Here is a 27739-nt window from a genome sequence, read left to right on the forward strand (position 1 = left end):
GAAAATACATCGAGTCAAATCGCGGTTTCAACTGTCGGTGGCCTTTTTACATTTTATAACAATCTCGAAGATCGACTGTGGAGTGATTTATTACTTGCTCTAACCACAGCCCTCTCGCTTGCAGTAGCGCGCGACCACCGAAACAAGCGCGTCACGCAGTACGCGTATACGTTTGACGTTACACATGGCTATGTGAAATTTAGCACGCTCGTGCGAGAAGCATTATTGAATGTGCGGGGCCCAGTAACAAGCTTTTGTTTATGCCTAACCATGGGCTTTCGCGCCACTGTAAAGGGAGTAATAGACGCGCGCACAACACCCTCAGCCAACAGCCAACAGCGCAACAGCAAATAGACACAACACACCGCCAGTCATCAAAGGACGGGCGAATATGTAAATGCAAGATTTACACAAATCAGAATCAATCAGGGATAATATTCTTCATTGAATTTAACATCAGCTGTCGTGAGGAGTACATAGACAGCGCGCGCGCTCAACAGTGCAAATGCCAACCACTGACCTCAAGCCGCTTAAGTCGTTATAGAAGCTCTTTAAATGAATCATATCCGCACAAAGTATCAATAACGTACGGTCGTTATCGCTAATAGCGACTATGGCTCGCAATGGCTGTCTATGGAAGGCAATGGACGACTATGAGCTACAATGGGTAGCTATGGTGTGCTATGGACGACTATGGATCGCTTTGGCTTACTATGGGTTATCACGAGGGCAAACGTCATGGATAAATTGGTGTAAAACGGGTCAGGTGACAAGGCCTATAAAAGAACGAGAACAAGACGCCGGAGTGCGTTTAGTTTGGTTTAGTGTCACCGATCATAGGGGTGCGCCTCAGTAACCTTGAACAGCCTTTGGATAGCCATGTACCCCGAGACACCAACCGGATAGCCACCCTTAACCCTTCATACTTCTATACTTATAGCATTCGTGCTACACGTGAGATACCGCACAAGAGGTGTGGTATCGAGCAGGACTAGTAGTTAAACTTAAATGTGTTTTAGTAGCTTACTTTAGATCGATAGACTCTTGTCTGGAGATATTATGTATCTTGTCGTTATATTCCAACTACCTCTGAATCGTATCTATTTATTCATTCAAATATTGTATATATCCGTTTTAGCTTTAGTTTAGTTTATTCAAGCGTATTCCTTGTTCCTACTCCCCACGGCTATGTTGAGCCTAGATTGTTATATACTGTGTATCGCACACTGAGCTGGGAATTGTGGCCTAAGAGTCATTGTGAACATATACAGTCCTGATTATTCATAAGTGCATAACTTCACACGTAGAGTTAGCCTCCAGTCGTAGGGACTCGAGGCCGTAAGCGTAGTCAGGGTGCAGGTGTGAAAGGGGCGGGCACGAACGCTACCTTACAGAATGGTCCCTCGATGATACCAGCTCAGGAGCGTAAGCTCACAGTTGTGGGAGAGGGGAGGAAGTGAATCACGCGCTTAGATTAAATAACTATTGTGGAAACGACAAGCGCGTCAGAAAAATAGAATTGGCTCAACCAAAATTTGAGTCAATTAAACGCTCTCAATAAGTCCTGTTCGGGGGTACTACAAAACGATCGCGTTCAGGAGGGTTGAGAGCACCATTCAATTAAAACCAGCGCAGGCCCTCCGTGGTTCTTTAATGCCTAAATTGTTAACTAGGGATAATGTTAGCTTAGGATTATGTTAACTTAGCCTAAGAGTAACTTTAACCATGAGCACGGCAGTGTCAAAACAAGTTAAATAAGTCAGCCAGGGGAGCCAGAACGGCTATTTCGTTCGCTCCTCTAATAATATTAATAATATAAAAAAGAACACTCAGTCAGAGTGAATTTAAACTTAAAGATAATTTTACATTTTAACACGTTATTCCGACGAAAAGTTTTTTTTAACTACGTGAAACACGTGCCTAATCGTGGCACAATCATGTAATTATAATTTTGTCGATTCGAACCCTCGTCGCGGACCCAACTCAGCACGTGAGTACCAAACGCTGTTTTTGTTGCGGAAAAATTGCTGAATTGAGAATTTATTGGGGCACTCTTTTTGAAATGAAAGGAAGGGAAGGAACCGCGGGAAGATAGGAAAGCCATTCGGGAAGGAGCTAGAGGGATTAGCAACAAACAAATTGAATAGGGGGTGGGTGTGGACAGGAATTAAACAAGAATTAAACAGGAATTAAACAGGAATTAAACAGGAATTAAACAGGAATTAAAAAACAAAAGCCGAATGAAAGTATGAAAATTAAAATCGTAAAATTTAACCGTGTTACAGTATCACGAAGTGGAAATAAAATCAGATATAATAACTTAAATGCTAATAAAAATTTCACCAAAAAGGCATAGCGTTGTTACCAGGGGGAGGAGTCGCTAAAGTTCCGTTACGGAAAACTACTGGAGAAACACTGGGATAGGTAAAAACGGTAGTACCAGTGTTCACGTTATTACCAATGTTAGCAGGCGGTCGGTTCAACCGATTCAGAGAACGTAGGCGGCGACGAACTTTCTCCCGAATGCATTCCACGTCCACCATACGAGGGTTAATACATTCGAGTTGATTGAGTAAGAATAAACAGAATGAGTCTGATAAAATGCGGCCTTTGCAATGTGTGTCGACAAGATGATAAAACGTTTTAGTGAAAGGAGAGTCGGGCTGTAGTCTTTTAGGCAATTGACTAGACGGAAATCGGGGTTTACGTTTCCGGGGTATAGGGGTAGAAGTAGAGGGGGAGGAACCAGTCTGAGTACTTTGTGAGTTCGTCGCCGACGTGGGGAAGATGTGACTTGTTAGATCAAATAGGAGGGTAGAAACATCAGGGGACAGAGGCGGAGGGGTACCAGTACCACAGGAGGGCGGTGGGGCACCAGGTCCGGTTTGTTGAGTCATATCACTTGTAAATAGAGGAGTATTCCGATTCGTAGCCATGGTAAGGTTGAATTGCGCCAAAAGAACGTCATTAGTACTGAGGTAATTAGAGTAGGGTCAAGAGGAGTGAAAAATCGATCTCCCACAACTTTCATACTTTACACAAATTAGTAAGTAATAAGCTATGGTCGTCGACGGAAAACAAAATATATCAAAACCGAGTAAACGCAAAATTTACAGTATTAGTAAGGCTCATAGTAGTTAAGACAAAATTCAAAAGTCTGCAAATTTTTAGTATAACCAATAACTAAAGATTATAAAGCACAAGTCACTCACGAACTACGCCCTTAGTGATAGTCAAAATGACGAGCAGTGAAAGAGCTAGAAGTAGTCGAGTACAAAGTCCAAACCGCCAAAAACCGTCAAGTTCATCAACTCGTTCTAAGGCAGCGGAAGAAAATGAAATTCAGGTACAGCAACTCAAAAGTGAGTATTGCAAACAAGTTGTAATGGGCCATCAAAACAAAATCCTGAAGAACCAACTAAAGAGGCTAGTAAAGTCGAAGCGGAAACTGATCTCAGCAAACAGTAGGATGGCAGCAAACCTGTTGGAAAACTCGATAGCCCATGACCTGGCAGCGTTGGGAGTAAGAGGACCTGGAGCAACAAGTGACTGTGCTAGGAGGATTGCGAGAAAAGCTTTTCGAGCGATGGAGTCGCTGGTGGATTGCCATTTGAGAGCGGTGGAGGACCTAGTGTGTGTTTCAAGTTAGGAACCTGAATTCATGGATTCATTTCTGGACTTAAGACTGAAAAGAAAATTGTGACAGTAGAAATGTAAATAACTCACTGTACTTTAAGTTAAACTTAAGCTAGCAATAGTATCAGTAAAGTTTAAAGAATATAGTCGGAGAACAGACCTAAAATGAGTGTTTTCAAAATGTTAGTAATGCGAAGTTGCATTAGACTTTTCAAGTTGCACGAGACTTTTCAAAATAGTGTTTAGTCACCCTATGTTTTAGTTGAAATTGACTCTGTTCATTACTCACTTACATTATGTGTTAGCACTTTTTGTGGTTACTGCAAACAAAACCAAAAGAATTATAGAGCAAAGTTATGTCATTCCTCATTTTATTATTGTGGGCCCCTTGATTGAACACCAACCATTGAATAATTGTGTCAGTACCTAACCTGTATATTCTTTGAACCATTAGTATTACTCACTGCTAGAAGTGACCATAAATAATTAAGGTAAATAACTTCGACTTCATATTAATCTATTTTTTTCAGCAATCATGGCAAGTCTTTTTTTCGATTCGCAGATAGAAGCTCACCCGAAGGCATTGGACTTCGATATATTCGACAGTGACAGTGAGTCCGAAGAGAAACAAGGAAAGGAAAAGAAGAGGAAAAAGGTGCACGACTGCTTTGCAGAGAATTGCATAGAAGAGACCACGGGCCTAGCCTCAACTGATGAAAGGACTATTGTAGTCAGCCTGCCGACGTGCGGGGAGCACCATTCACTGGGGAACAGCCTTCTACACCTACTTGCAGCGGAAATAGAGGGATTTCACGCACAGACACGACTACCCTTCTTCAAGCGGTGGAATCCGGATAACCTAAGACAAGAGGAGATCCCGCCTGACATGGAACACCGCTATCTAAGAGCCCGACTGGAAAGTCTACAGCTGATTACCGATCTGTGTCAGTACCTGTTAGATCAGGATTTGGACGACAGAAGAACAGAAAGACGTATTTGGGAGATCAAAGTTGCAGCTACAAATCACAGGAGCGCCTGCCAGACCTTACACTGTAGATTGGCAGAGTGGGATCCTGCAGACACGTGGGTCGCCAAAATATAATAGGGACTCAGTGGAAACTCCCAGAGTTAACATTCACAAAAACTATCCCCAGGATGCCCACAAACACTTGAGCTATTAAATGTTGTAATTGCGCTATATTAGGTAGAGAGTAACCACGCATTAGAGATAATGAGATGTGCTTTAGTTCCGGGTGATCTCAAAAGCTTGCCAGGTTTATGAAACAAACAGCACAAATGTTACCTCCATATATTACACTTATAAGACTACCAGCCAGCAATTTGCGGTATCGAGGGAGAGTCTGCTGAGGATGTAACTTTAGAGAACGAACTAGGAAAACGTAGTTGTGAAAATGGCTGTAATTGTACTTCAATCGCCCAGGGCTTTAATGGCTAGTGATGCAACTCTCTTTTTGTTTCATAACAAAGTTAAGATAGAATTTTCACATTTTTAAGAGTCCAAATAAGTTAAGCATGTTATTGTCTGAAAGTGGTGTATTTCATTGCACGTTTAAAACTTGATTATCACACTGTGTACGAATACTTAACCTTATAAAAATAATACGTACTCTAATAAGTTTATGTTTTTCGAAACTCGAGTCTCATTAGCTTATACCGATGAATTAGACAGGATAACAAATTCCGGCGCACATTAACCACTAAACACACAATTATCCTAACAAAAATCTGCGGATTAGATTGGACTATAGTATATTTTCCACCGTGCGCGCACGTCACAATACAATATAATTAACTTACAACCAAGCGCGCGCGCACAGAGACAAACGAAGAACTCTGCAAAACAGAGAGAGCGCATTCCATTCCTCGGGGAGCAGCAGGGCCAAGTACTGAACAAAGAATAGGGAGCATATTGAGTTAAAATACTTTCAAACAATAATAATCTTATAATACATCATACATAAATTACAACTTCGGTATAAATGGGTGAAATAAAAAACTGTGGGGGAGGACGTAAACAAAAATAAAAACAATGCTGTAAAACAAGGTCGGGGAAGAGGCAGATCCAGAGTAAGTTCAATAAACATTGAGGCAATATTGAGCCAGGTTCAGCATAAGTAGAATGTGAATAGCTAAGCCAGGTCGAAAACTTGCAGAGTTACAGAACGCACCCAAACACTCATCTTGAATGGTACAACTCTGTGAAAGAACAGTAGTGTTCGGTCCAGGACCAAGTAATTGCCGAGAAAGGGGAACCAGCTGGTCACAACCAGGGCCACAACCCATGTAAGTAGTGAATCGTACAGTTGTCTGGGGAAACATCACTTCACCACTCATTATAACACAAACGCTGCAATTAGTCGTAGTAGGTAGAGAGCAATCTCCAAGCCCTAGATCTCCGAAAGAATAGTTCAAACCCATTATCACTTCCCCTTCGTAACAAGTATGACATGGCAGGGTACACCCAAGCATAATAAAGGAGCAGAGTACAATCATGTTGAGATGCGACATCCCTGAGGAGTAAGGAGTTATTACTATTACAAAATCAACTTGGGGGAAAGGGAATTGTAGGGAAGCGAGGGAGATATTGTGGGGGGTTCAAATATATATTATAAAAATGCTATTATCGAACTACGCTATAAAATTAAAACCTTTACTCTTAAAGCCCAAGCTTAGTGACAATTATGACAACGTACGAAGCTACGATGACGGCGCTAAGCAACGAGCAACAGCAAGTGATCGGAGATAAGGTGAAAGAAGTCAAGAAACTGGCGGAACAACAGGCTCAGACAGCTTTAGACGAGGCCAAAGCTACGATTCAAGAAAGGGGGGACCAACTACTGGCGCAAGCGCGGAAGGAACTCCGTGACACGGCCAAAACAGTAAGGAAACCGGATCTGTACAAAGGTGATAAGGATATCAAAGAGTACATTACAACATGGGATAGCTACCGAACAGCTATGGAACTAACAGAGAACACTGCAAAGGGCGTTTTCCTCACTTATTTGGACGGACCTAGCAGGAAGAAACTTGCCCTGGTGGAAGACGAAGTACTCAACTATGACTGGGATAACTTCTGCGCGGCAATAATAAAAGCTTTGGGTAAACCCACGTCCCGACTAGCTTTGAGGCACAAACTGCGCAACATGATGCAAAAACCGACAGAATCAGTCACGGAATTCTATGCTCGGATGCTAGAGATTGCAGCAGATGCGTTCACAGAACGTGAATCGCGAGAGATGGAAGCCGCACTGCGAGAAACGCTCTGTGCTGGACTAAGAAGTGAACAAACGGCTGTAGATGTCATGGAGCATGAAGAGTGGAGCTTTAAACAAGCCTTGGACTATGCAACAAAGCGAGACACGGCCATAGCTGCAAGGAAGGAAATGGCGGGAGGAGGAAGATCCGAAATTGCCATCCTTCGAGTAGAGGAAACCAAACCCAGCCCACCGGATCAAAATACTCAAGCAGAAAGAGAAAACCCACAAAGCAGGAGAGCTGTAAGATGCTTCAACTGCAACATGTTAGGACACATCTACAGGGAGTGTCCAAACAAAAAAAGGTGTTATTTCTGTAATGCCACTAACCACATCAAAAGAGACTGTTTTGAGTATAAGAAGAAGATGGCAGAAGGGAGTGACAAACAAGGATTCAGAAAAAATCAGTTCAAAGCAGAAGGAAGTGGTGGACCAAACAGGAACCCGAGGAACTTCCCAGCAGAATGGAGACAGCCACAAGGGAGAATGACTTCAAAAAACTAGAAAAGGCCTCTAATTCCAATCAAATAGAGGGGCCATCCGCTCGCAACAACAGGTACCCCATAAACGTTTGTGGAGGCCACTTATACGTCATTGGTAGACTAAATGGGGTGAAGAGACACTGCTTGGTAGATAGTGGAGCAGCCAGGAACTTGTGTTCAGAGGCAGTAGCACAAGCTCTAGGTTCAAGGGTGTCAAAAAAGGCGTGTGACACCACAAACCTGAGAGGAATCACAGGCGCGTCATTGATTGTGATCTACAAACTAGAAGAGGTGGAAATATGGCTAGGAAAAAGACCATTTAAAACCGATCTGTATGTAGTCAGAGCACTAGGAGAGGAGGTGATACTAGGTCTGGAATTTTTGGAAAAGTACAACTGGACCTTAAGCCTAGAACATCATACAATGCATCGCCCAGAATGCAAAGTACCACTTCTTGCTAGAGCGCGAAGCAAAGGCTCATGGCAAGTAAAGGTGGTGCAACAAGAAGACATAGGACCTGGAAATAGCAACATAAAGTGCGAAGTAGAAACCCGGGAAAAGGAAAACTTTGATGGCTTCTTCCTACTCGAACCTAATGAGGACATTTGGGGGGAGTCGAGAGATGACCCACCACAATGGATGGTGTCTGTAAAAGAGGGAAAGTGTATACTCCCAGTGACAAATAGTACAGAAAAGGGATATCTATCGTTACCAAAGGGCACCCGAGTAGCCACAATAGAAAACATAGTACTGGCTATAAACCAAGTGGACTGTGGGGAAGAACCAGACAGAACAGAACAGATAATAGAATACTCAAAGGTAAGGGAGGCTGAGAATCTAACTAACCAACAAAAGAAGGAAGTAGAATTGCTTCTATCTGATTTCAACCATATCTTTGCTCTCAGTAGAAAGGAACTAGGAGTAACACACCTTATCGAACATGAGATACCACTAACAGACGACATCCCAGTAGTGTGCCCGTACCGGCCGGTACCATTCCATGTATTCAAAACCTTGGAAAAGGAAGTACAGGAACTTATTGAAGCTGGGGTATTGGAATACTCTAAGAGCAACTTTTCATCGCCCGCCTTCTTGCTTCAGAAGGAGTCAAAGTCGCGCCTTATTGTGGATTTTAGGAAGTTAAATCAAAAATCCATTAGAAGTATGGCAACAGTGCCGTCAATACATACGCTTATATCTAATTGGAATGGGAAAAAGTGGTTTTCAACACTTGACCTCAAGGACGGGTACTATCAGGTGTCCATCAAAGAGGAACATAGAGATCGTACAGCATTCACGATTCCATCCATTGGTCATTTAAGGTACTGCAAAGGCGCCTTAGGCTTAACAGGGCTCCCTGCCACCTTCTCCAGCCTTATGGATAAAGTTCTGGAAGGAATAAAGGCAACGGTTGCTATGTCGTTCTTGGATGACGTCATAGTGGCAGCAGATACCTTTGAAGAAATGTTAAAAAATCTCAGAATTGTATTTGAAAGGTTTAACGATGCCAATCTCAAGTTAAACGCAAAAAAGTGTGAGCTGTTTAAACAGAGAGTCAAATTTTTAGGAGTATACCTAACCCCAAATGGAGTTGAAGTGGACAAGGAAAAAACCGACGCCATCCGGAAAATGCCCCATCCAAGGACAAAAAAGCAAGTACAAAGGGCTTTAGGAGGCTTCTCCTGGTGGAGAAACTTCATGAAAGGCTTCGCTGAAAAGGCAAAGGGGCTCACAGACACTCTCAGAGGGGAAAAATTCAAGATGACAGAGGAAGCTAAGAAAAGCTTTGACCTACTGAAAGATGAACTGTGTAACCCTCCCATTCTAATCTATGCCGATCTAGAAAAGGAGATGATAGTGTACACTGACTGTTCGCTAATAGCCATGGGGGGTGTTCTAGGTCAAGAAGTAAACGGTCAGTTTCATGCAATAGCCTATGCTAGCAAAGTACTAACACCAACACAACAAGCCTATCCTTCCTTCAAGAGGGAATTTCTAGCACTCAAACACTTCATCGAGTTATGGAGAGCCTTCCTCCTTCACAAACCTTTCACCTGTTACGTGGATGCAATCAGTTTATGCGGGGAGGGGTTTCTGAAGAAAACCACTTCGGCAGTCATGCTACGTTGGTTGATCAAATTGTCAGAATACCAGTTCACCATCAAATATAGGCCAGGACCTCAAATGGAGCTAGCAGATTTGCTATCCAGACCGCCACCATTACCACAGAAATCTGAACAACTGTTTGACTGGTATGTAGAAAATTCGGGCATGAAGGACAAATCCATAAATAAAGAAGATTACTTAGAAGAATACATAGCCATGGTAGGGGAGGAAAAAGAAGATCTGGAGGAGGAGGAGACAAAAAACCCGGAAAAGCCGGAAGAGGACAATACGGGATTGGGATTCGATGAACTTGATTGTCCATTCGCAGGAAATATCCCACCAAAGAAGACTAAGGCCTACCCTCTAGGAGGCCCAAACACGAACCCTGAGGGACGCCATAACTCCACTCTTGGGGGGGACCAAAACATCAACCCTGGGGGACTCCAAAACCCCAGCTCTGTACAGCACCAAATAGCCATCCCTGAGGGTTCCCAAAATGTCCTTGGAGAGCCTGCATCGGAGGGACAGGGACAAGGACTAGGCTCTTTTGACCAACCGCTAGCTGCGAAAAGAGACAGTGAAGGCTATTGGTTCCGGGCACAATCAAGCGACGATGACTTACAAATAGTCAAAGAGTGGCTAAGCTCAGCTTTTACTCCTTCTCGAAGAATGGCAAACAGCTTTGGGGAAATACGAAGGAAATTATGGAACCAACTCAATAGATTATTTGTGAACAATGAGGCCTTAGTGTGTTTCAAGTACTATAACACTAAGAGTAAGAAATATAAAGCCCTTATTGTGGTACCAAAAGGGCACACAGTCAAGGTAATGTACCAGTACCATAGCACTCCATTGGCTGGGCATATGGGGTATGCGTCCACTCTGGGCAACATCAGAAAGGTATACTTCTGGCCGCGCATGAACAAAGAGATACTCATGTACTGCCAAGAATGCGCTGTGTGTGAGGTAAACAACCTCAAATACAAACGGAAACCACGAGCTCCTCTAAAGCAGTGGAAGTCGAATCGCATAAATCAGACGGTAAATATCGACTTAGTTGGCCCTTTTACACACAGAAACAATCACTATAAATATATATTGACCATTCTTGATCGGTTCTCAAGGTACTGTGCAGCAGCCCCCCTAAAAACACAGACTTCACGAGAAATCGCAAAACAACTTCTGAGCAAATGGGTGTTCAAAATGGGAGTACCTGAGGTCATCCTTTCAGACCAAGGAGCCAACCTATCTCTGGCGGAAGTCATGAAGGACCTATACCACATATTAGGTATCCAAAAAGTGAGAACAACGGCGTATCACCCGGAGACAAATGGAGCGATTGAAAGACGTCACAAAGACTTGGTAAATGTACTCAAAAAATTAGTAGGAGAAAATCCTCAGCATTGGCATCAACATCTAGACATAGCACTTTTCGGGCTAAACAGTGCCATAAGTTCGAGCACCGGGTACTCACCACATGATCTAGTCTTCTCGTACCCAGTACGGGTTCCAGCCGACTTGGTGTTCTCTGTCACTACAACAGAACACTATAAGAACGGAGCCCATCTCAAGAGTGCGAATTACTACAAGTTCAGGGAAATATTCGATCAAGTTAGATCCAATATAAACACGGCTATGAAACTGCAGAAAAGGACTTATGACCGGCAAGCAAACTTCACCAGGTATGAAGAAGGAGACAGGGTGCTGATATACAGGCCTATACCAGCCAAAGTACAGGAGTGGAGAAAGTTCAAAAACACATTCATAGGGCCATTTGAGATAAAAAAGAGAATATCTGAACATAACTACCTTGTGGAGGGGTTAGACGAGAAGAAAACCCACCTGGTGGTTCACTTTGACCATATGAGGTTTCTTAAATCCATTCAGAAGGGGAAGGCCACTCCCGATAAGGAAACAACAGGGGGAGAAAACAGCAAAAAAGCAGAAAAAGGAGAAAATAAAGAGGAAGACCCAGAAGAAGATCCAGAAGATATTGAAATAATATCGAATAGGGACACAGAAGAAAAAAATGGCCTTTCATCAGAAGAAGAAAACATGGAGGACCAAAACGGATCCTCAACCATTAACCAAGAGGAAATAACACCACGAATAGTGGTTGAAGAAGAAGAGATCGAAAAAGAGAGTCCAGCCCAACAGGATTCACAAGATAACCAGGAAGTAGAGGAATTGCAAGGAGCAAAGAGGGGAAGCTCAGTTCTCCAACAACCTCTCATCTCAGGCGACGAGGTGGTTGAAGGACCAGAAACCTCCAGGGGCCAGGAAGGAAGTTCACTGACCTTGGACTTGGATACAGGCTCTGACGAAGAGACAAGTATCAGGAGAAGCAAAAGGGACAAAAAACCCCCAAGTCGCTTCACAGATGAACAAGTAAAAATCTATGGACCAAGTAGCTAGGACCAGAACCCGAGAAAATTAGATAAGGTCATAGACGATGACATATTATACAATTCAGTTTATTTGCTAAGCTGCAATTTCAAAAAGACTTTGTAAAACTTTGCGTTGTACCTGCTGTTTAAATATTTCTGAAGCTGTGATGGTGCAAATAAATATGTGTATATATTTGCATTGCATTGAAAAGGTGAAGGGAAGTTTCACTGTTTACAGGTACACAAAAAGTTAGCTTAACAATAAACTAGTCGACAAGGGTCCAAGAAGTAGTTCAAGGAAATTCAGGAGGGAATTTGGGTCGACAGGATATATCCAACAAGGCCATTTTAGGAGGCAGAACAAGGGGCATGTCTTAAGTGTTTTCAATACAGTATGAGAGGATCTGGCGACCTCTCGGGTATTGAAAATTCGCCAGCTTAACCACTAACCTGTCAATCCTCCATAGCACATGAAAAAACAGAGCGTGAGGCTACTTGGAGCCATATGGGCGGTACTGATGCTCGGGAAGCTTGGTGCCAAAGCAGGATTGGTCTGCTCGACCAAAAAATCTGGACAACTATATCGGGTAGGGTCGGAGTTCAAATGCGAACAAGAGCAATTTAGATCGGCAGTGATCCAGCTTCAGAAAGCAAATATAAAAGAGTATAAAAGTGAGGGAGATTCGCTGAAAGTTATCGAAAAAACCTGCGACACATACCTATCTTTTGTAGGCACCAAAGTACAAAACAGGTATGTGGAAACAGTGACATGGATGAGCATGGAAAGATATAAAAATCACATCTTAAGGCAATCCTGTGAAAATATAGAAGGAAGAGTATTTATAGGGGGACAGCAAACCCCGGACTTTGACTGCAAATACAGTTACCTTAAACATCAGTCTACTTCAGTGCTGGCTTGTATTCACGACAAAGGAGTGGTTGTGGGGGCAAGAAACAGGATGACTCGCTCGGACTTGGGGGACGTTTCACACTGCGACTACCTAACAGGACACTGCCTGACAAGCGAGGGAGTGGCGATAGTGTGGAATCCAGACAAACAAGAAAAAGAGGAGTTCTTGGAAGTAGGAAGATTCAATGCAACAATGGTGAACGAGAACCATTTAATGATAAAAGAACTTGGAATAGCGTTTGACCTTCGACAAATGGAGAAGATCAATGATAATCAATTCCAAAATAAGGAATTCAAGTTAAAAATATTATACCACCAAACCAGGGAAGGTGGGCAGGCTAGCACACAGGCACAAGACACATTAGATGTATTTAAACAAGAGATCAATGCTAAACTACAATTTTTGGCAGACAAACTAGCATCGCCAGTGGCCCAAGTAGGGACACTGTGCCAAGCTATTGAACTGAACCAAAGATTAAGCAGGATGCTAGCAGTAATAGACCCAACACAATTCATGAGAACAGTGCTAAATAACACAAACCTTATCGCAAAAGCAGCTACATCAGATTACATCATGGTGTGGCCCTGTAAACAGGTAGATTCGATATCCTGGAGGCACATAGAGAACAAGTGTTATGCGGCCATACCAGTCAAGTACAAACTAGAAGGACAAGAGGTGGAAGGATTCATGGAACCACAATCGAAAACGTTATACTCAGAAGCGGCAGAAATCGAATGCGGTAAAGCACCAAAAATCATATTTGACATAAAAGGAGAAGCCTTTATTTATGCAGCTGGGAACGTACCCACCAGGATAAACCATTTAGAGGTTAAAACCTTACCTATACTGAGGACAAACATGACAGATCAGTTATTTACAATACCGGATAACTGGGTATTCAATAGCACCGACTTGCACCACAATGATCTCGAAAATGCAATATTCTCCAGACTGGGAAATCGGATTGATAAAGTAGAGAGCAGGGAAATAACCAACGAAAACGCAAAACAAGCCAAACAAAAGGACACACAAGAGATTCTCAATTTCCTGGGCTTTCGGGGCATCAATTTGCATCACATCCTCGAAGGACTAGGCATCTGGATGTTTAGAATTATGTCAGTGCTAGGAGCTTATACATTTTTCGATGTCTATGGAAGATTATTGTGTCAATCACATTGGTCAAGGTTCAGGAGGCCAATCATTAATCACAATGAAGAGAGTGAACTATGAATGAGCTTAACATGACACAAATATGTCAAAAGGTAGAAGGGCTCCATTTAAAAAAATTGTAGACTAACAATATTTTCCTCTTTAGAATGTTCAAATTCTACTTAGTTACAACGATATGGAGTGTTGTTTCAGGAACCTCGACGACACAAGATCAAGTACAGTTCGAGGTGGGAACTCGGCCCAAAGTGATCAAAACCTTGGGAAGTATCCTAAAACCAGTTGGATTCCTGGGTTCTGGGGGAGAGAGCATTTTTAGTTCAGTGTTCCTAGATGTGCCAGTCCCCAAAATGCCCAAATACGATTGCAGGAGAGATAAATTTGCAAACTGCACCATGACCGAAGAAGATTTGACACGCATATTACAAGCCAAACCAGCAACGCTTCAGCAAGACAATGGGATTATGCTAGCAAAAGATTCACGGGCAACCCAACTCAGGGTCGAGTCACTAACAGACTGTGTCAACTCATGCCTACAACAAAACTGTGACAGAATTGGGCATAACAGCAAACTAACTCTCTGCAGGCTAAACTACTTACCCCCCAGTCAGTATTCAACAATTTTCAAAAAAGCTATTGAAAGAGGGGATAAAGCTGTGATTCAATGGGGATGGGACCTCATTGAGATGGAACAGACCCCGGAGATTCATCAATATTGCGATAACCACTTTGAAGAACCTAGCTTGGCGAAGATCTACAGACAGTCTGCAATTGCGGAAATAGAGAAGTTATGGGCATCCTCAAATACTACCTTCATTAATCTCAAAAAGGCTTTTCAATTAGCTGAACCTGGAACAAATGCAAACAGTGGCGCCAGAAAGAAAAGAGGGGCAACTGTAGCTGTAGCCGCCGCCATAGGGCTTCCATTAGTAGGACTAGGAATCACCTTTTGGGAATCATTTCAAATCAGAAAGTATGTAAAGAAACTGGAAAAGAAATTTAACGAGTTTGCAGAGGAGACTACTGAGTTTCTACACAAGCAAGTCGTTTTTAACAGGGAGTTTATAAAAGTCTATGAGAAACTGGAAAACCAAGTGGATAAAATCTCATGCAATGTAGACATTGTGTCATATGAGGTCCTGCGAGCAAGAAAGTTCCAAGAATGGAAGACATTAACCAAAACACTGCTTTCAGGGATCTTGCAAAACAAGCTGACAATGCCTGTCCTCCCAGAAATTCTTTCGCTAAAATACATACAGCAACTAACAAACAACACAATGTTCCTCAACACGATCTATAGATCAAACCCTAATAGTGTTCTTACTCTTGGAAGAATGACCATAGTGGGTCTCAAGAGATTACAGAACTCCTGGAGATATCATTTTGTACTCATCCTACCAACCTTGAGAAAAGAGTCCATATATAATAGATACACAGTGGAACAAGTAGGAGTAGAAGCCAATGGGACCTGCATACAGTTTGAAACAGCAGAAGAAGTTTATGAAATTGAGGGCAAGTTCTACGAAGTATTGGATGAACAATGCTACGAGAAAGACAACACCTTGAAGATATGCCTAAAACCCTCTAGTGAGAAGGTAAAAAAGGAACACACCAGTGCTAGTTGCCTTAATAAGGAAGAAAGCTGCAAAGTTAAAGTGGTCGGTTGTGAAGACAAAATCTCCTTCAGTGTGGCAGGACTGCTAGCTTACAGCAAAAACCCTGTAAAAGGAATTTCAAAACAATCAGGGGATGGTAACTACCTATTTGAAGTACTCTCCAGGCAAGAACAAAAAACCAATTTCTACAGTTGGGAAAACTACTCACACATACTGGTGGGGGAGAGACTAATCCAGTCATTACAAAAACCCCTTCTACATGTGGAAATTGAACCGAGCACGGAATTACCCTCCTGGGACGACTTCGTGAGTCAAACAGCAATTCAAACTGAAAAGGCAAACTTAACTAAATTATTACAACTAGTAGATGACCAACAGGACAGCCTACGACGGCTGGTTGACATAACCTCCACCACAAAACAAGTGAGCAACTTCTTTGAAGATAACTGGTGGAATTGGGCAGGGAACCTAGCAGCGTATGCCGGAATAATATTATGGCTAATCACCATCATCATCAACTGCTGCAAAGCCAGAAAACAAAAGAAAAGCCAGAAGGAAACTAGGACCAATGTGGGAAGCAACTTCCTATCAGGTGGACAACCCCCAATAAACATCAACATATCCAAGTCCATAGAGGAAAATATGGCAGGACTGAGAAAAAGAAGGAACAAGCGGAAAAGAGGTCAAGAAGAATACGAACCTGTAGAACTGGTGGACAATCGCATTTATTACGATCAGTTGGAAAGAAATTTCGAGGAAAGCTCGTCAGCACCAAAAAGAAGTGCCTCAGGGACAACAAATATACCATTGACCATCACGCCCAGAGCCATCAGTGGGGGAGACAATCACCTCACCAAAAATGAAGCCAAGAATGAAAATATGTCCTTCCGGCCACAAAGAGCTTCCTCGCCTATCCAAGAACCTGGGACAGAAGAAATGGCTTCCAGAAATAAAGGAAAGACAAAAGCTATACCAACAGTGTTCTCAGAGCTAGACCAAAAAATCAACTTGGACTTAACCATGGACCTTGGACTGCAGAAAAAATAAAAAACACAAGAAACAGACAGGAAGCAGCATAACAAAAAGTTATGGAACAGAAATCTAAAATTGAAGAACTCGTGGCTACAGACCAGCGCCAAGAAAACCGAAAAGAACTACAATAAGAAGAAACTATAAACAGACAATGCAATAAATTAATTGAGAACTTATGAGAAGTACATAGCACTAGTAAGCTAGAAAAGACAACGATATTTGCTGAAATGTGCTTATTTCGTTAAAGTATTATATTAAATTGTGAAAAGAGATTTTAATATCCATATTTGATCTGGATGTCAACAGAAAGTTAAAATTTTAAAGAAGGACATTAATTTTAACCCGAGAGTAACACTCGCAAGCAAACTCGACGGGTTGTGCAAGATTAATAATTAGTATTTTAGTATAATAGAATATGTGGCTAATAGTATTATATAAATATATTATTAGTAGTAGTATATATTAGTATGATATTTTGAAGACAGCATGGTATTTGGCTGACAGTTTTTAAGAGAATAAGCAACCGCAAAGCACCGTGAACAAAGACAATGGACATCAGTCATTGAGCGAAGGACCTTATATTTGATTACAAAATGTTGCAAACCACGCGCAAAACCAATTCCGTCATCAAAGGATGGGCGAATATGTAAATGTCATAATGGACGCGCGCAGCAATTTTTATCTTCAAAAGACGGATAAAAAGTGAAACAGAGACAACGAAGTGTGCAGCAACCTCAGTCCTCAAAGGATGGGCGAATATGTAAAGGGAGTAATAGACGCGCGCACAACACCCTCAGCCAACAGCCAACAGCGCAACAGCAAATAGACACAACACACCGCCAGTCATCAAAGGACGGGCGAATATGTAAATGCAAGATTTACACAAATCAGAATCAATCAGGGATAATATTCTTCATTGAATTTAACATCAGCTGTCGTGAGGAGTACATAGACAGCGCGCGCGCTCAACAGTGCAAATGCCAACCACTGACCTCAAGCCGCTTAAGTCGTTATAGAAGCTCTTTAAATGAATCATATCCGCACAAAGTATCAATAACGTACGGTCGTTATCGCTAATAGCGACTATGGCTCGCAATGGCTGTCTATGGAAGGCAATGGACGACTATGAGCTACAATGGGTAGCTATGGTGTGCTATGGACGACTATGGATCGCTTTGGCTTACTATGGGTTATCACGAGGGCAAACGTCATGGATAAATTGGTGTAAAACGGGTCAGGTGACAAGGCCTATAAAAGAACGAGAACAAGACGCCGGAGTGCGTTTAGTTTGGTTTAGTGTCACCGATCATAGGGGTGCGCCTCAGTAACCTTGAACAGCCTTTGGATAGCCATGTACCCCGAGACACCAACCGGATAGCCACCCTTAACCCTTCATACTTCTATACTTATAGTAGTACTTATAGCATTCGTGCTACACGTGAGATACCGCACAAGAGGTGTGGTATCGAGCAGGACTAGTAGTTAAACTTAAATGTGTTTTAGTAGCTTACTTTAGATCGATAGACTCTTGTCTGGAGATATTATGTATCTTGTCGTTATATTCCAACTACCTCTGAATCGTATCTATTTATTCATTCAAATATTGTATATATCCGTTTTAGCTTTAGTTTAGTTTATTCAAGCGTATTCCTTGTTCCTACTCCCCACGGCTATGTTGAGCCTAGATTGTTATATACTGTGTATCGCACACTGAGCTGGGAATTGTGGCCTAAGAGTCATTGTGAACATATACAGTCCTGATTATTCATAAGTGCATAACTTCACACGTAGAGTTAGCCTCCAGTCGTTGGGACTCGAGGCCGTAAGCGTAGTCAGGGTGCAGGTGTGAAAGGGGCGGGCACGAACGCTACCTTACACCACTGCGGGTGAGTTCGTTTAAAAAGTAAAAGCGCCCGCCGGGCCGGAGACGGGCGCGCGCCACTGCAAGGGCTCTCATGGATAGAGCAAAGCCTTTGCGCCACTGCAATGCAGTGTGCAAGTGCATTTGTTTTACTTATAGGTTTATAACTTACAACGACGCGCACAGAGTTGGACTCTTCGACGGTAGCTAATTGCTAATATTTGAAACAAATATTTTACGAGTATCACTCGTTAACAGTATTGAGTATGCAGTAGTATAGTAGGTAGTGCGCCATCGACAGTGAGCCGCGCGTGCCGACTGTAGGATGGTTTTTTAGCGCTAATTTCGGCCAGCACAATTTTCTTCAAACAAATAGATATTAAGTATCCTTCCGACCTCTGATTGCAACAAAAATTGGTAAGCTTACTGATAGACTTACAAGGAAAGTGTCCGAAAAATTTAAAACATATCCAACCATCAAACATTATGTTACAGCTAAAAGCAGCGTATTTTGCCCCATTTTGATCACTATATTGTATATCAACTCCGATATCCACCAAATTTTTCGGACAGTTGTGAAAGCCCTATTGGAAGGTCGTCGCCAATTTTCAGAATGATTTCATTCAAGGAACCGAAGGTATATCCGAATACAGAATAATACGACAAAAATCAACGAATTTAGTCAAATTACGCGACTTTTACAGCTATTTTTGCTCCAAAACACAAAAACCGCGCAGCATCAAATATGGCACCTATAAGGCGAAACTCACTGATCTTTCCAAAAAGGTATGACAAATTTGGTATTGTGAAAATTCTCACAGTCTTTAGAAAACAGTGGTACAGAAAGTTTTAAAATCCGAGTAAGTTTATTTTATCGTGCACCCCTTAGCAGTATAGTAGCGCCTCTCGCCGATCTAACGAAGTGGTTGCGCACGAGAAGCATTATTGGATGCGCGGCGCCGCCCAGTAACGTAACGCATTTGGCATCGCGCTACAAATTATTATATAAATAACTGCGGGGTTGGGATTTTATTAGCGTTTATGTAAAAGTTGTAGCGCGATGCACTACTGGGTCGCGCCGCGCATCAAATAATTCTTCTCGCAACCACATGTTGTATGCAGATCGGCGAGATGCGAAGGATTGACATCGTGAATCAAATGTAAAAGGTAAAACTGTTTTCAGTTTTTTCGGCTGCAAAGCCATAAAAGTTACGTAATAATGTTTGGGCGAGCGAATTATGGGCGAGCTGAGCGAATTATTATTTTAGTAAAAGCGGCCCCGCAAAATACATACCAAGACCAATTTTTCATGTAAGAAATATTTGTACAGCTTTTAATTGAAATACGAGCGTGCAGAATCACTCTACAGTCAATCTCCGAGATTATTCTAAATACCTAGCTCGCTCGCCCAAATTTTTTTCCCTACTCTTGCCGAAGGCAAAAAGATCGTAGGGAATAAGTAATCGGGTTTGGATATATGAGGTGGCCCGATGGACCTGCGATGATGACAAAAGTCTGCTCCTTCGAAATATAGACCACTCCCCTATAATTAAGTGTATAGCATAGGAAGCGTATGTTATGCTGCGCGACGCTAGCCATGTGTTAATTAATTACAGTGAAATTCCTCCTTCGCAAAGTTATTTTCCGCAATTTTCTGGATTCATTTATTGTTCATGCGCGGCGCTGCATTGGTCAAATAAATCGTCAATTTTTATCATGCACGAATCCCACTCATTTATAAAAAAAACACAGTATGTAAATATGGTGCTCTTTTTTCCAGTCAAACTTTTCACTCAAAAGAATTAATGGTACAACCGTACAAGTACATGCTAGGGAAAATTGATCGTGCGTGGTTTAACCGCGGCGAAATTCTTGTTTAAAAAATCTTGTGAAAAGCCCCTGAGGGTATGAAAACGATCTTATTCGGTGTATTTTTGGACGCTGATTTCGAATCACCCCCATGCAACGTAGGTTGATTGACGATGTCAACCCATCGGGATCGTTGTTCTGCGAAGCAAGAATGCTAGTTCGCGCGGCGCGTCGAAGCCCTAAAGTCCTCCAACAACGTAAGGTAAAAATGCTTCCCTGGAGAGTTATGGGCAGAAAACTGTTTTGGTCACGTGACAGGCTAGTAAAACACGAATTTGATTGTTTAGGGCTGGGGTTATATATATTTGGTTTGTGGTTAACGGGTGATAATACTCGTAAAATATATGTTCCAGGACCGTCGACGAGTCCAACTCGGCGCGCGTCCTGGTAGTTTGTAAACCTACAAGTTTGTGGTTATTAGGGTTATAGGGTTGGGATTAGGGTTTATGTAAAACCGTTTTGTTCGGCTGCAAAACCAAAGTCACGTGATAATTTTTGGGCGAGCGAATTAAGAGCCGATGTTTTCACCTAGCCATGAGTCTACACGTACTGCGTGACTCGCTACTGCAAGCGAGAGGGCCCTGGATAGAGCAAGCCGATGCCCCTAGATTAAGATGCCCGGAGTTTCAGAAAAATAAAACAAAGGATAAAATTGCCAAAAAATAAATCTCATTCGTTCTGATCGTAATAAATTGGTTGAAAACAAAAAGCAAAACCAGGAAAAAAATGATAAAAACTCGTCATAAATCTTATTATCTTTATTGAAAGAAAGAAAAAAATACATTTCAATATTACATAACACATTGCACGTGGGAGCGAAATGAATCAAGACCATTTATTTTCGGTCACAGGCCATAGCTCCACATCACTGCCCAAACATCTGAGTATGTTTTATAAAGTATATCATTTTGAAAAAAGAAAAAGAAATACAGTTTGATATAAGATTACACATTCAACATTGAATTTAAGAACTAAAGAAATCACGACCATTTGTTTTGTCACGGGCCATAGCTCCTAATTTAAATCTTAAGAAATTTCAACAATTATTTGATTAGAGATTTAAGGTAGGATTAGTATAATATAAAATAGCAGCCTCCCTCCCATAGCCTACAGCTTGAACACAGTTCAATGATTAACAGAAGTGATTCTAGGAACAAAGAACGAAATGATAGCTGAAGTTAACATAAGAACAGCGGTCAGTAAGATAGGCACGGTTGGTGAAGTGTCTATGAAGAGACTGTACGTCCAAGTAGCCGCTATCATTACAATTCTTATCAGAGCGCCGTGGAAACCAAACGCTGTTCCTCTGAAATTGGCTGGTTACAGAGTTGGGAGTAAAGTCTACTACAAATGTCAAATACTTTATCAGTTATAGTAATACACATGAAACTCAATGAGACATGAGTATTACCTCACTTATGATTAAAAACCTTAAAGGTAAATTAAGCTAACCGGTTGCCAACCGGTTACCTGAAAATAAATACTGTACTTTGCCTATTTTTGATAAATGATATCATCTTAAAAGGAAATAAAATTAAACATTGCAAAACACCTGGACTGAGTAGGATAGAGACCAGGAATAAGCACATCCACCATGTTGAAAATAGGAGCAGTAACAGCGTTAAAGAGACACGTCAGTAGAACAGTTTGGTCAGGTGAGTTGAACTCGTACAGAAGAAACACTGAACCTGCAGACAACATCTGACTGACACCTGACGAAGAAGGTAGGTGATAACCATGACAACGTAACAGTAAGACTAAGAGATTCCAGAGATAAATTCGAGCACAAATGAAGCGCGCGTTTCGCGATTTTGCGCGATTACTACAACATATCAAATAGGTCAAGCAAAGCAACCCAGATTGTTAGAGCGGACAACTTACACAGTATAGGTTTAGGACCGACATAGTCCGTGAGAAATATGCTGATAATATTTCCCGGAAGTGAGGCTAAGGAGACGTACACACTCTCTTTGTAAACGTAGTCTGGGGGCAGTATGTGGGAGCTGTTCGACTGAGACCGTATGTATTCCGGGAACCACAGCATGAACCCGTAATATCTGGGAGTAAGCAGCGGTCAGGAATGAGGATTGGGATTATTTTCAATTTGATGAACGTAGTAACTACCCAGTATTGAAAAATATTATATTAACAGCGAATCAATCATACTACATACTATCGTTAGTGAATATCGTGACAAGTTATAAACCAACCCAAAGTGAACTGGAAGAATCACAGCTATCAGGATAATCGTAGTCTTCCGCATATTATCGGAGAACAACTCTACCACTCCCCACAGAAACTGAAGAAAATCCCTTTATTAATTAATCCGTGACAGCTAGTCCTCTTAGCTTCAGAAAATAACACTTCCTCGAGTGGATTTTACAGACGATTACGTTTTAGAAGAAAACAGATCGAAAATACATTAACCACTGTTATTGTACCTCTTTGATGAAAAGTGAGCACGACCATTGCTCATTTTGCGGTGTTACAAAGTTTTCATCCTCTAACAGTCTCTTCAAGTTTCCTAGTTCTTGCTGAAACAAAACATGATAATTAATTAATATCCTGGTGAGCAGTAAAACTCAAACGAACAAAACATTCAAATTCGATCACATGTGGGTCGGTCACAAGTTGTACAGTCACACGAGCCGATCAAAACAGTCCGACATACTATACACACTGCAGCTTATCAATATCTAAAAATAAATGTATACCCACAGATACGGCAGGGCTGTCTGAAGCGTGGCGGCGTAGAGCATCAATAGCTTCCAGATGTCTCCCCTTCTGAATGAGGAATACAGGGCTCTCTGATAGAAACGAGTAAATGAAGACGGAGAGAAGACTGGGAAGACTGCACAACAATAGGTATACTCTCCATGACTTCCAGCTGAGACAGAGTCAGGGGTTATATATCACTTTATCAAGTGACATTAATAATTTAATAATATTAACCACCACTGCTCGATGCGTTCCTTGTTTTTAAATACTGATAACCTGACTGCAGAGAACAAAACATCAAAAAGAAGAATACTCACTAAGGGTCAAGTATAGGATAGGGGAGAACAGCCCAGGCGAGTGCTGCAGCGAGAATAGAGCCCACCATCCAGCAAGTGGCCACTGTGCTGATGATACCCCCCTTTAGTTTGCGAGGAACCCACTCCGATACGTATGAGAATATGATGGGGAGGGAACCACCTACACTGGGAGAGGGACATTGTTGGGATTATCTTCGTCATGAAAACGGTAAGATTTGCAGGGAAATACTGTTTTGTGTTCTCATCGGTTTATAAACGTAAAGCTGATTAATAATACTGTCCTTATTCGTGTAATGCTCAACTTCATTGACTTGTAAGACCATAAAATAGTCATCTTCAAGTTTCTTCAAGTTTCTCACCCAATGCCACTGAAGAAGCGTGCAGTAAGGAACATCCAGAATGTGGTAGTAAGAGCCGAGAACGCAGCGCAGCTCCCATTCATAGTGAGACTGATGAGGAGAACGCGCCTTCTACCGTAAATGTCAGCTGCGCGCCCCCATACCAGCCCGCCTATCAACATGCCTGCAAAGAGAACTCCTGCCAGAGTAGATTCTTCTTGTCTTGACAACTGGAAAAAGAGATATATTAGTAAATAATTATGTATTCTTAAATTTGATCCTTCGAACAGCTGTTGAGCAATGAAACGCAAACATAATCTTAGCAAAATGAATATATTTCTTTTATCTTCAGCATTTAATCAGTCACATAATCTGAGAATATCAATGGTTAGTTTGAAAATGTCAAAAATTCTCATCAAAAATGTAGTAAAGTCTCAAAAAATTAATTTAGCATCTCGTCAAAATGGAATAGTTTAAAATCGGAACAAAATTAATGGCATATACTATAATAATGTGGAGTCTGCAGTAGTTCATTAAATCAAAAAGATGCAATTCAAAAATTGATGGACTGCATATATAAACAAAAAATGGACGATTTAAAAATAAAATTCGGGACACCATGAAAATTAGCTTCCAGAAACGGAATTCACATTGTTCAGGCCAAACGGATAAAGTGTCTTCAATTTGTTAATATAAAACTGTTCTGACTTTCTAATATTATCTGGGGATGTAGAACACAAAATATCAAAATGGAAACTTTCATTGAAATCAGATCTCTCCCTCAAATTATGAACTGAAAAAAGATGTGCCCCTAAAACATTCTCGTCATCAAAATCTCTGTGGCTCTCAACATTCCCCTTATACTACTCGCCTCTAAAATCTCATAATATTTACTGCGATGACCATTCACACGTTGGCTGAGGCTGGTGACTGTTTTTCCCACGTATACGTTATTAACAGTACAAAGTTTGCACGTCGCGCCGTACACAATGTTGCGTGTCTTACAGTTACCACCTTGAGTTCTGACTGAGTGTCCATTATTGGAGACCATGGAATTGCCACTAACAAGGTGACAAGTTTGGCAGGGTCTGCCTTTCTTCTTCTCACCAGGTTTGGTGCATGGGTCAGTTGTTCTTGACTCTGAACCTAAGGCAAGCTTCTTTCTCTTGAATAAAGTGTCCTTTAAGTTAGGGGCTCGCCTGGTCACCACTTGGAGTTTAGGGATCCTCTCAGGGTTCTCACTGCTCCATGTACGGCTATTTGAGATGATGTTACTGGCCTCTTTAGCCTTTTCCTTGGTTTCCTCATAGCCCGCACCGAATGTAACAATCCATGGTGTGAAAGAAGGGGGACCCTGATCCTTTGCCTTGTACTGTAAAGTTCTTGGTATCGATCTGACATCACTGATGACCTCTCTCACCATATCAGTAGGATATGAAGACCGCTCAAAAAACAACTGAAGCTCTGCCAATCTCTCATCCAGCAAGACGTCATCATTGATTATCCTTCTGTATCGAAGTGCCTGTGAGAAGACTATACTCCGGAAGGTATGTCGTGGATGGAAACTTGAGAATTCAAGATACCTGTTGGCGTCAGTAGGTTTCCTAAACAGATCTGTTGTGAGTCTCCCTCCAACAAACTTGTACTGAATGTCCAGGAACTGCGTGAACTCCGTGATTGGTTTCACTTCGTATGTAATATCTAAGCCATAGTTATCAACCATCTTACTGCGTAATGACCCTACCCATTCTTCAAAACCAATCATAGAACCTCTCCACATACCTTGGCCCGAAATATCATCCACAAACCGATCAAGGTTCTTGAGCTCCTCTGGTCTAACAACCGGGTAGTAAACCAGACTCTTTAGGACAAAGAACAAAGCAATGTTACCGCAATCCACTGAATTGATACCTCCAGTGGGTACACCGTTAACGACCTCATACCAGTTGTCTGCATTCTTCAAGACTGCCGAATCAAAACTAAGCTGTATCAGTCCCTTCAGCCAAGTCCTGAACTCCTCAGACCAATCTGGTCTACACGACTCCATAGCATCATCTAAGGCTGACATCACCAAGCTATGTTGCAGAGAATCGTATAGAGAAACAATATCAATACTGAAGCTGATCCAAGTATCGACTACTTGTCCGGAAGCTGCCAATTCCTCGAGTTTGATGAGAGCTGCAGTTGAATCTTTAACAAGATCTATACAGTAATCCCTGGCAAGAGGTCCCAACCACTTCCAAACAACAAACTTATCTGATCTTGCAGTTACTCCTCTAGAGAGATCAGTCACGAATCGACTGGGTGGAATCTTTTTCTCTCTAATTTCAGTCTCAGTCAGCTTGTGAATTATTATTAAATAATTATGTTTCGTTCAATTCAATCTTTATGGGTGGTCATAAACCTCTTGACATTTCACGCACAAAATCATTGCCATTTTCTCGTCTAAATAATGAGAACTTTTCGTCTTTAAGGCCATGGCAGATATAAATGCCGTATGGATTAGATCCCCTACAAAGATTCTATTGTACTTTGTCAAGATTAGCACTATAGTGCTAATCGATAGATCGATTTTAACATCTGTCAAAGAAAGTCCTTTTAGTCCCTTTAGAATTGTGTCGAGAGAATTTATCAAGATAAGGTAAATTGTAAACGTCCATATTTTTTAGAAAATTTCCAGATTTGGTTACCATTTTGCTAATAAAGGTAGGGGGAATTTTCCTAACAGGTAACCGTTAAAGGTACCAGTGGGTAGACAGCTAAGCGAGGCTACCTGCGTAGCACCGACCTAGTACCTATCTAGTCTACATTAGGGAACAATATCTAGTCTACATTAGGGAACAATATCTAGTCTACATTAGGGAACATTAGCGTTTGAGACCGTTAACCGTTGGTTAATGCTTTGACAATATTAAATTTAAACTTCAGTTGCAAACGTCACTCGATCTCTCACATTTTATTGATGATCCCGACGCGATGATCTGTTGAACCGTGTCGAAAATCTTTCGTTCAATTTTTCCCTTCAGGTTTGATCTCTTTGCCACGATTGAGCCCGTTTCATTTATATTTATTGTAAATAAGCTAAAGAACAACATTTCGAACCACCCCGAAATTTGCCGAATATAACATGGTTAGTAGCTAGCACTTGTACCTAGTGCTATACATATGGGCGGGATATATGGACATTATTTCATTTCATTTCAAGGTTGTAATGAATATTGCTTTCTTACTGCCTAGTCATGTTAACTATCAGGGTTATATCTTATAGGGTTATCATATCTTGACCAGTTGAATAAATAAAATGTTCTAGAAAATTCTAGTGGTTAGTCTTTAAAATATGATGTAATTGTCACCATACTATTATATAATTACCATTATACTATGGCACTAAAAGATCGTGAGATTGTCGGATATTACACATTTACAGTCGTCTTTGTAGCAGTGCCGTTACTTATTTCAACTCCATGACTTATATCCCTTGCATATTTCAGGCTTTATATTGTACGGTGTTTAAAGATTACTCATACTTTTCTGCCTAAATTATCTATATCTTCAAGGTAATTAAGTATGATATTAAAATATTAGCTCGTCTTTCTGTCAATATTTTCTGTAATTTCGCGTCTGGTATGAATGAGCATTATTAAATTTAATATGAGGTGGTAGCTAAGTAATGATAAAGATTCAAGGTAGTTACATAACCAAGCTGTGCACTATTAAGCTGTGCACTACTAAGCTGTGCACTGCCAAGCTGTGCACTACTAAGGTGCGCACTACTTTATTTAGGCATATTATTCCAATCATTTAGGGTAGGATTATAAATATCAAACAGTTTGGTGTTAACTCTCCTTATTGATATTCCACGTTACTCAACAGCCTTTGTTCCATTTGTGTACGAGTTGTCGTCTTAATCTCCGCCATTTTCTCCATCCATTTTTGGATACTCCCGGGATCAATGGCGAATTAAAAGCTCAGGAATAAATGGGCAAAGTAAGCATCAGTTGGATCATTTTTTGGTCAAAATCGT

At 41.4% G+C, this 27739-nt stretch overlaps 1 protein-coding gene across 1 annotated transcript in view; it reads right to left on the minus strand.

The window, feature by feature from the left end:
- Positions 1–20988: 20988 nt before the first annotated feature.
- LOC134811644 (synaptic vesicle glycoprotein 2A-like) overlaps positions 20989–27739 on the minus strand; it is a 61408-nt gene continuing 54657 nt past the window's right edge. Inside the window, exons 4-11 of the mRNA XM_063818662.1 lie at positions 23737–23945; positions 23378–23542; positions 23061–23229; positions 22784–22876; positions 22553–22641; positions 22224–22399; positions 21895–22054; positions 20989–21648 (exon numbers count right to left, since the gene is read on the minus strand). Of these exons, the coding sequence (XP_063674732.1) occupies positions 21468–21648; positions 21895–22054; positions 22224–22399; positions 22553–22641; positions 22784–22876; positions 23061–23229; positions 23378–23542; positions 23737–23945 (1242 nt within the window). The 3' untranslated portion in view covers positions 20989–21467. The remainder of the gene's footprint in view (positions 21649–21894; positions 22055–22223; positions 22400–22552; positions 22642–22783; positions 22877–23060; positions 23230–23377; positions 23543–23736; positions 23946–27739) is intronic.

This window comes from Bolinopsis microptera, chromosome 2, assembly GCF_026151205.1.
Source record: "Bolinopsis microptera isolate Bmic1 chromosome 2, MBARI_Bmic_1.0, whole genome shotgun sequence".
Lineage (NCBI taxonomy): Eukaryota > Metazoa > Ctenophora > Tentaculata > Lobata > Bolinopsidae > Bolinopsis > Bolinopsis microptera.